At 43.2% G+C, this 9,335-nt stretch overlaps 1 protein-coding gene across 5 annotated transcripts in view; it reads left to right on the plus strand.

Annotated features, from left to right (window-relative positions):
• LOC130293781 (carnitine O-palmitoyltransferase 1, liver isoform-like) overlaps window positions 1-5,727 on the plus strand; it is a 70,751-nt gene extending 65,024 nt beyond the window's left edge. For 4 of the 5 annotated variants that reach the window (XM_056542870.1, XM_056542873.1, XM_056542872.1 and 1 more), the window contains exons 18-19: window positions 2,202-2,294; window positions 5,241-5,727. In XM_056542870.1, coding sequence (XP_056398845.1) covers window positions 2,202-2,294; window positions 5,241-5,318 — 171 coding nt within the window. In that variant the 3' untranslated portion in view covers window positions 5,319-5,727. The remainder of the gene's footprint in view (window positions 1-2,201; window positions 2,295-5,240) is intronic. The other variant, XM_056542874.1, reaches the window with a different exon arrangement.
• The last annotated feature ends 3,608 nt before the right edge of the window (window positions 5,728-9,335 follow it).

A 9,335-nucleotide genomic window follows, 5' to 3' on the forward strand; every position in this document is an offset into this window, starting at 1 on the left:
CTGAGTGGGAAAAGGAAGTAAGCCGCTGTCAGAACTAAGCCGCTTCCAGCAGTTTTCTCTTTCTTTTTTCAAAACTGTGAGCTTTCAAATTTCCAAACCAGGAGCTCCCATATCCCAGCCGGTTCAGTGCCGAAACCCATTCACTTTAATGAGCAGACCGGGGGCAGATAGTGATGGCTCATTTGTCACCGGACCACAAAATCGGATGCGGGGCAAAAATTAGCCGAACGGAGTCACTGTCTGACTCCGGTCTGCTCATTGAAGTGAATGGGTTTCGGTGGTGGATCAGTTGAGATATAGGAGCTCCGGGTTTTGAAATTTCCCAGCCGGATCCGGCAGCCGTAGGGAGGTAACGTAGAGTGATTGCAAAATGCTGCATTTCTGATCTGAAACTGACTTTTGTTATTAGAATAGACTTCTTCAAATTACCATCCTAATGGAGGCAGTCCCCTAAGAAAAAAAACTAGGAATGAGGGGGGGGGTGTAAAGTCACATGTTCTAATGCATAATTCAGTTGCTCTGAAAAAGATCAGATAACATACACTCCACATTTCCGAAACTGGAGTCTCGCTTTATGACCGAGCTGCTGAGAAATCTTGGGGTATGTGACTTTGCAGAATCGGGGAGTGTTTTCTTCTCATCTTTGTTTGGCATTTTTGGAAGCTGTGTAGTGGATGTTAGTGTACTCGATAATCCATCTTTATTATAGGGGTATTCCCAACTTAGGATAGGACAAGGGTGTCCAAACTGCAGCCCTCAACTGTTAGAAAGGGCTGTCTGGCCATGCTGGAAGTTGTAGTTTTACCAAAGCTGTAAGGTCATGAGTTGGAAACCACAGAGATAGAGGATAATAAGCTGATTTATAGAAGTCTGACTGCTGTTGGAAAACTACAACTCCTAGCATGCCCTGAAAGACGCTGGGTATGCTGGAAGTTGTAGTTTTGCAACAGCTGGAAGCAGGGCTGGTTCTGCCTATAGGCAAAATAGGTGGCCACCTACAGCGCCCTCTTGATGGGGCACCACTCTTCACACTGCAAAAGTTAGTAGCCAGCTACCATCCGAAGCACCCGCTCAGCCAGCACCACCGTGTCACCCCAGTAATAAGGTGATTACATGAGGAGGGAGTTTGTTACAGTGTATCACCCCAGTAATAAGGTGATTACATGAGGAGGGGGTTTGTTACAGTGTATCACCCCAGTAGTAAGGTGATTACATGAGGCGGAGGTTTGTTACAGTGTGTCACCCCAGTAGTAAGGAGATTACATGAGGAGGGGGTTTGTTACAGTGTGTCACCCCAGTAGTAAGGAGATTACATGAGGAGGAGGTTTGTTACAGTGTGTCACCCCAGTAGTAAGGTGATTACATGAGTAGGGGGTTTGTTACAGTGTGTCACCCCAGTAGTAAGGTGATTACATGAGTAGGGGGTTTGTTACAGTGTGTCACCCCAGTAGTAAGGTGATTACATGAGTAGGGGGTTTGTTACAGTGTGTCACCCCAGTAGTGAGGAGATTAAATAAGGGGGAGGTTTGTTACAGTGTGTCACCCCAGTAGTAAGGTGATTACATGAGAAGAGGGTTTGTTACAGTGTGTCACCCCAGTAGTAAGGAGATTATATAAGGGGGAGGTTTGTTACAGTGTGTCACTCCAGTAGTAAGGTGGGGCGTGTCAAAGGGCAGACCAATAGGCAGGGTCAAGGGGTGGCAAAATTAGCTTTCGCCTAGGGTGGCAAAAATCCTTGCACCAGCCCTGGCTGGAAGGCTGCGAGTTGGACACCACATGGATAGGGGATTAATAAGCTGATTTATGGAGGTCCAACCGCTCAGACCCCCGCCAGTCACAACAACCGAGGAAAATAGTTCTCCAAATGATTTAACAGCATTGTTATCTGATAACTTTTTAAGCTGGAAATTCCCCTATAAGACCTATCACTAATATTCCTATTTTTTATGAGATCCATCACGGTGATTTAATTTTCTGTGAGATGTCATCATGTTGTGGAGTTTTCCTTGTACTTGGCAGCTTATACCTTTTGTGCAGAATCGGGCATTCTCTGCTTATTCTTACAGCAGCTCAGTTCTTGCATTTCCTCTTTTTCAGAGGGAAATATGGTTCGCCATGTTCTTGTTCTACAGGCGCTTGTGTATCCCGATCCCAATGTTTGTAGTGTTCGTTGTCTCTGAGTCTGTTTCCTGTTTTTGCAGGTGGCTGATGATGGATACGGGGTCTCCTACATTATTGTTGGTGAAAATGTTATCAACTTCCATGTGTCCAGCAAATTCTCCAGCCACGAGACAGTAAGTTACTTGACTTTATGCCAGAGAGAATCTTCCTACTGAATCCTCCCACATAGTTATTCTGAGAAGCCTACTTCAACACCACCAGGCGTCTATTTCTATTAGCACTGAGCATTTACTCTGAGACTTTTTCATTTTAGCAATATCCAGCTCTCTCCTCCCCCCACCCGCTTGCTCAATTGTCAGAATGAGTTGTCAGGCCTATTTATACCCAGGACTGTATCTATAACAAGGGGACATCCTCTACTTTAAGAGGAAAGAAGGTTTCTACACCAGCACAGACGGGGGTTCTTTACTGTAAGAGCAGTGAGACTGTGGAATTCTCTCCCGGAGGAGGTGGTCATGGTGAACTCTGTAAAAGAGTTCAAAAGGGGTCTGGATGCATTTTTGGAGAATAATAACATTACAGGTTATGGATTATAGATCTATAGGTGACAAAACGTTGATCCAGGGATTTATTCTGCTGCCATATTCGGAGTTGGGAAGGAATTTTTACCTCTAGTATGAGGGTTTTTTGCCTTCCTCTGGATCAACTCAGTAGGGACTCATTAGGGATATAGGTTTAACTTGATGGACTCTGGTCTTTTTTCAACCTTATAAACTATGTAACAATGTAAAGGAGATCTGCAGCCCTAAAGACTTTCCCCCTATCCACATGATAGGGCATAAGTGTCTAATCGTGGCGGGGGGGGGGGGGGGGGGGGTCTGAACGCTGAGACGCACATATTACAGAACATACCAGGCACAGTCACTGCAGATTGTATGAGGGGATGCAGCGCTTGCTGGAGTGTCACCTACCCTTCAACCAGCTATTATGCAGGAGAATAAGACCTCCGATCTGATAAGATAGACGTCAGCTGACAACTATCTTTCTGAATCCCCCCCCATAAGCGTGTTAAGAATATGGAGAGTGGGTAAGCCACTGCCAGACACTTATGCTGGCAGCTTATATCACTGAGAACCAAAGGGGTAGATGGTTGAAATTTAAATTGCACAATCCATCTCTTTCTTGACACCTAGGGAGGCCACTTTCCACATTTGACCAGACCTGCCATACATTGGGGGGTCCAGTTCCAATGTGTATTCAGGCATTAAAATTAGGCCATAAGTTTTGTTGTCCCTGACAAGCCCCTTAAAAGGGACTGGGCTTCCGCAATAACAATATCTAACTGTAACTTGCCTTCGGCCGCTCCCGTGGTGACGCTGGAATCGGTCTACCCTCCTCCGGCCCCGGTTTATTTGCCCGACTTGTCACATTGCACTCAGCTAATCGCCGGCTGCAGTGATGTCCCAGGGGAGACCGATTCCAGTGGCGCCAGAAGAGCGGCGAAAGGTTTGTTAAAATTTGTTATTTTTATTGCGGCAACCGGGGCAGAATAACAAAAATGTAAAAAAAACATCACTGGATAACTCCTTTGTCTTTGGGAAATGTTTCTGCTTTTACAAGTAGGTTGTATATACTATTCTGTGAATTTACTGTTTGATAAGGAGTTTCATTGTTTGACAATTTAGCATTTGTTTCTGCTGGGTTCATGTCATTTAATGCCATACAGTAGGTTTTAGTTTTTTTACAGACTGTTATGTTCACGCACCATAAAAGTCTATAATTCCACAGCATAGAATTCAGGCACATGTTTTAGCTAAAAAAAATAAAGAAAGAAAAATAAAGAAAATTTATTGCGGCTGTATTTTTGCCCATTGCAGCTAAAAATGTGTGTGTAAAATTAAATACCTGGCTGAATTTTACACTGTATGAATATAGCATAAGAGCAAATATACACCTCTTTAGCATATGATAGCTTCATTGACAAATGAATCCGCCATAGTATGCAATTGTGTATGTTTTTAAATGGACACTGTCACATATAAAAAACTTATTATATGTTGTACATCTTGGCAAAACAATAGTTTTTCTTATATACTTCTTTAAAAAGTTTGAAAATACCACCACTAGGGGTCCCCATAGCTCCTGGGAAAAGGCTGAAGGAGGAACACAGCCTGCAGCAAAGTTTTACCAAAAATTTGCCTCCAGCTGTTGCAAAACTACAACTCAAAGCATGCCTGGACAGTCTAAGGATGTCTTGGCATATTGTCTTTGGTGGTAGCGTACAGGCAATCTCCAATAATCTCACACACAAAGAAAATGTGCGGAGCGCTCACCGTTCCGGTTGTAGGCCTGACGAAGCACCTAGGTCTGACGAAGCACCTAGGGGTTTGATACGGTCCTTGGCCTGACGTCTGAACTCCCCCCGGACCCATCAGCCGCCTCCCTGCTTGGACCGATGTCTGCCTACAACCGGAACGATGAGCGCTCCGTACTTTTCCATTGCATGTGATATTAGATGCTGTGCACGATCGGGCGTGTAGCACCACTTACCTTTGTTATATTCATACACCTGATTCCACGATCTTGTTCCGCCCTTGGATACATGGACACACTACACTGTGGTGCCGGCTACTTTTGTCTTTGAGTTATGAATCTCCAATAATCATTGAGTGTGTGTATACAAAGTGTAAATCCAGAGAGGAAAGGGTTACAGAGCAGGGCTGCCAGGCTCCCAAGAGCAGTGAGTCAGCAAAGGGAGGGGAGGGGGGAGGAGACATCATAGTAAAGGCCAGATAAGGGCACGCCCTTTCCCTTTGATAAGATGGAAAAGACAGTGAGCAGCTGTAATATGCTATTCTTTAGTAAAATATTGATGATAGAGACATAAAAATGACGTGTACATGATCAGGATGAGGTACTGAACAACATATAACAGTTTTTTTTATTTGTGGGATCTGAAAGGTACGCTCTAAAGTACAAAACGGCGTACCAGCAGCCTATTGCTCAGACGGGATGTGAGTCCAGTCTGTGGTGTTGGGCTTGGTGGCATCATACCCTGGCTACAAGCCCGTGCCCCGTGTACGCCCTCACATTAATCTGTCCGTTTTCCCTCTCTGCAGGATTCCCACCGTTTTGGCAGACACATTCGACAAGCTCTCCTCGATATTCTAAGCCTGTTCAAGCTGGATAAGATCTAGAATGTTTCCTCTCATGCCAGTCTTTTAAAACATCCTTCAAGTTATCCTCAAGGAGCAAGAAAAAAAAAAAATGCAACAATAAATTGCTGCCAAATACAGGGACCATTGCATTATTATACAGCCACAGACTGTACGGACTGCCTTACACGCAGTACAATCATGGCGGCCAGCGGCCTGTCCGGTGCAGCGATCTCTGGGGGCAGCTTTCCTGTGTACAAGGAACTCATTCCTGATGCAGTCCTATGGCTGACGGCTTATTGTATGAAGTGCAATGTGACCAAGCGTCTGGTATGGGGCGCTAGAGACTGGACAAGTCCCATGTGTGAGCTGGTGCCTTATATGTTCTAAGTTCTTATTGCTTATAGCAGTGTTTCCCAACCAGGGTGCCTCCAGCTGTTGCAAAACTACAACTCCCAGCATGCCCGGACAGCCTTTGGCTGTCCGGGCATGCTGGGAGTTGTAGTTTTGCAACAGCTGGAGGCACCCTGCTTGGGAAACACTGGCTTATAGTGAAGAGTGCTGCACAGCAATGCAATTTGTTTTTTATTTTATTTTGCACATGTGAACCATTCCACACCCGACACCCATTTTCCTTCCTGGGTTTTACTGTACATACCTCTAGGTTTTGCTGGTTATTTTTTTAAATAAGTTATATTTTTTCAGCTTGCTTTAATGTTGTAGTAACCTTACAGGAGTGGTGTTCTGTTCTTGTTTCATTTTGTATGTTTTTGTGCCATTATTCCGTTCACATGACCAGTCTTTGTTTTCTAATCTTCTTGTGCAGAAGCTTCTGCTTAAAGGGGTATTCCAGTAAAAAAAACCTTATTTTTTTTTCCATATCAACTGGCTCCGGAAAGATAAACAGATTTGTACATTACTTCTATTAAAAAAAAAAGAAAAAAAATCTTAATCCTTCCAGTACCTGTCAGCTGCTGAAGTTTAGTTGTTTTTTTTCTGTCTGAACACAGTGCTCTCTGCTGACACCTCTGTCTGTCTCTGGGACTGTCCGGAGCAGGAGAGGTTTGCTATGGGGATTTGCCAATCACTGACAAAACTGGACTCTCGCATCCACTATAGCTAAATTCTGTCTCAAATATCCAAAAACAATTAGCTAAAATTATATCTTTATTGAAAAACAAAATTACAAAAAAAGTCCTAAATATTAAAATCAGTAAGCCATTCAGGTTAGAGAGTCTCAAATATCAGAGTACTCTACTGGCTCAATCCCCAACACTTTATACCCAAATGCTATGGGGATTTGCTTCTACTCTGGACAGTTCCTGAGACAGACAGAGGTGTCAGCAGAGAGCACTGTGGTCAGATAGAAAAGAACAAATCAACGTCAGCAGCTGATAAGTACTGGAAGGATTAAGATTTTTTTATAGAAATCATTTACAAATCTGTTTAACTTTCCAGAGCCAGTTGATATGAAAAAAATAGCTTTTCACTGGAATACCCCTTTAACTTAAAGGGGAACTCCATCAATCTCAATAAGGTTTTATTTGGGTGTTGGCTTGTGAGGTTGGATCTGTATCCGTTTTCAGCATCCCCGGCTCTTTTGCTTCTATTTGTTAATTCCCTTCATTTCACAGATGGCTCTCTGTTGGGTGTAGCATTCGTTTTGGTGGCTCCTAATAGCACAAACACAATACAGGACCACTAAATAAATGGTGCTTCTGATGGAGCGCTGTCTTTGGGTTTTCCATGTAGTTTGCCTACAGACACAGGTACGTTTTAGATTCCATATTGTACCTGGCCGTAGCATTCCTGATCCTGACATCACCATAGAATTCTGTCCAGTAGAACTTTGGCAGGCCCAGATACTGCGGATGTAATTCATACTAAATAGCGCCCGTATTAAAGGGGTACTCCACTGGAAAACAGTTTTATTTTTTTTAATCAACTGGTGCCAGAAAGTTAAACAGATTTGTAAAAAAAAATCTTAATCCTTTCAGTACTTATTAGCTGCTGTTTGCTCCACAGGAATTTCTTTTCTTTTTGAATTTCCTTTCTGACCACAGTGCTCTCTGCTGACACCTCTGTCCATTTCAGGAACTGTCCATAGTAGGAGCAAATCCCCATAGCAAACCTTTCCTGTTCTGGACAGTTCCTTAAATGGACAGAGGTGTCAGTAGAGAGCACTGTGGTCAGACAGAAAGGAAATTCAAAAAGAAAAGAACTTCCTGTGGAGCATATTATAGCTGATAAGTACAGGAAGGATTAAGATTTTTTAATAGAAGTCATTTACAAATCTGTTTAACTTTCTGGCACCAGTTGATTTAAAAAAATAAAGTTTTCCAGAGGACTGGCAATGCGGGGCAGAGGTTCGTAACGTCATGGCCACGCCCTACTCTTGACATCACTGCCACGCCCCCTCAATGCAAGTCTATGGGAGGGCATGATGTCAGTCACGCCCCTCCCATAGACTTGCATTGAGGGGGCGTGGCCGTGACGGCACGAGCCTCCGGCACTGCACCCAACGATCTAAACTAACGCCGTGTGCAGCAGGGAGATCGCGGGGGTCCCCAGTGGCGACTGCCCCTGATCAGACATCTTATCCCCTATCCTTTGGAAAGGGAATAAGATGTCTAGGGGCGGAGTATCACTTTAAAGGGGTATTCTCATTTCAGTAAGTTAATTTCTGAAGGGGTATTCTCATTTCAGTTCAGGAATCTCCTATCCACAGGATATGGAATAACAATGAAATCAGTGGGGTCCCGATCCAGAGGTCACAGGCAAACTGTGACCTCAAATGAACAGAGCACACCAGCATGCCCAGTGCTCCATTCAATCTCTATGGGGCGACGCATGTGTGATACGCTCCGTTTATTCAAGGGCACAATTTACCTGCATTCTTAGGATCCACATGGGTCCCAGCAGGTGGACCCACACCGATTCACTAGTCATTCCCTATTCTTTTCCTGGGAAGTGTTTGAGGGTTCCATCTCACAGCCTCCCCGTCTAATTCAGTTGTCTCAGAAGAGTGAGATGGAATTCCCCTTTCATTCTGCCACAGGTCATTTATCATTCTCACTACATTGCGATATTTTGCTGTTAGGGTCACTGACTCTACTGCTATTTGCCTTATTTATATGAAAGCTACAGAAATCAACAAATCTAACAGTAACTCTTCTAGAATAATGCAAAGACTGGTTATGTGAGATAAAACTGTGATAATAGACGACACCAAAACCTCCTCCTCCTGATGCTATTCATGGACAGTGCAGGGGAATTCCATAGAAAAGAGTAACAAAAAAAACACATTAGTTTTATTTGTAGTGTAAAATACCTGTGTCTCCTTAAAATCAGCAGATACTACAACACTAGTTTGCAAGAGAAAGCTGTACACATTATATGCCATGTATGTCAATCTCTAGGCAAAACCAAAAATGTACAATTTTTGACCAGATATGGGCCAGTAGACCTTACCCTATTCCTCCCAGATGGCATTACTCACCTGAGGTCCCATAACTCTGAGATCCAGGTTTTTTTTTTCTGCCTTGTATCACAAATGAATCTGTATGAGGAATTTTACCAGTATAGGGAATATTTCTTTATAATTTCTTCATACAGGACAATTTATAACACCGTTTATTTTTAAAGGGGTTCTCCAGTGGAAAACGTTGTTTGTTTTTTTTTTGTTTTTTTTTTAAATAAATCAACTGGTGCCAGAAAGTTAAACAGATTTGTAAATAACTTCTATTTAAAAATCTTAATCCTACCAGTACTTATCAGCTGCTGAATGCTCAACAGGAAGTTCTTTTCTTTTTGGATTTCTTTTCTGTCTGACCACAGTGCTCTCTACTGACACCCCTGTCCATGTAAGAAACTGTCCGGAGCAGAAAAAAAAATCCCCATAGCAAACCTATCCTGCTCCGGACAGTTCCTGACATGGACAGAGGTGTCAGACAGAAAAGAAATTCAAAAAAGAAAAGAACTTCCTGTGGAGCATCCAGCAGCTGATAAGTACTGGTAGGATTAAGATTTTTAAATAGAAGTAATTTACAAATCTGTTTA

The sequence above is a fragment of the Hyla sarda genome, chromosome 10 (assembly GCF_029499605.1).
Source record: "Hyla sarda isolate aHylSar1 chromosome 10, aHylSar1.hap1, whole genome shotgun sequence".
In the NCBI taxonomy this organism is placed as follows: Eukaryota; Metazoa; Chordata; class Amphibia; order Anura; family Hylidae; genus Hyla; species Hyla sarda.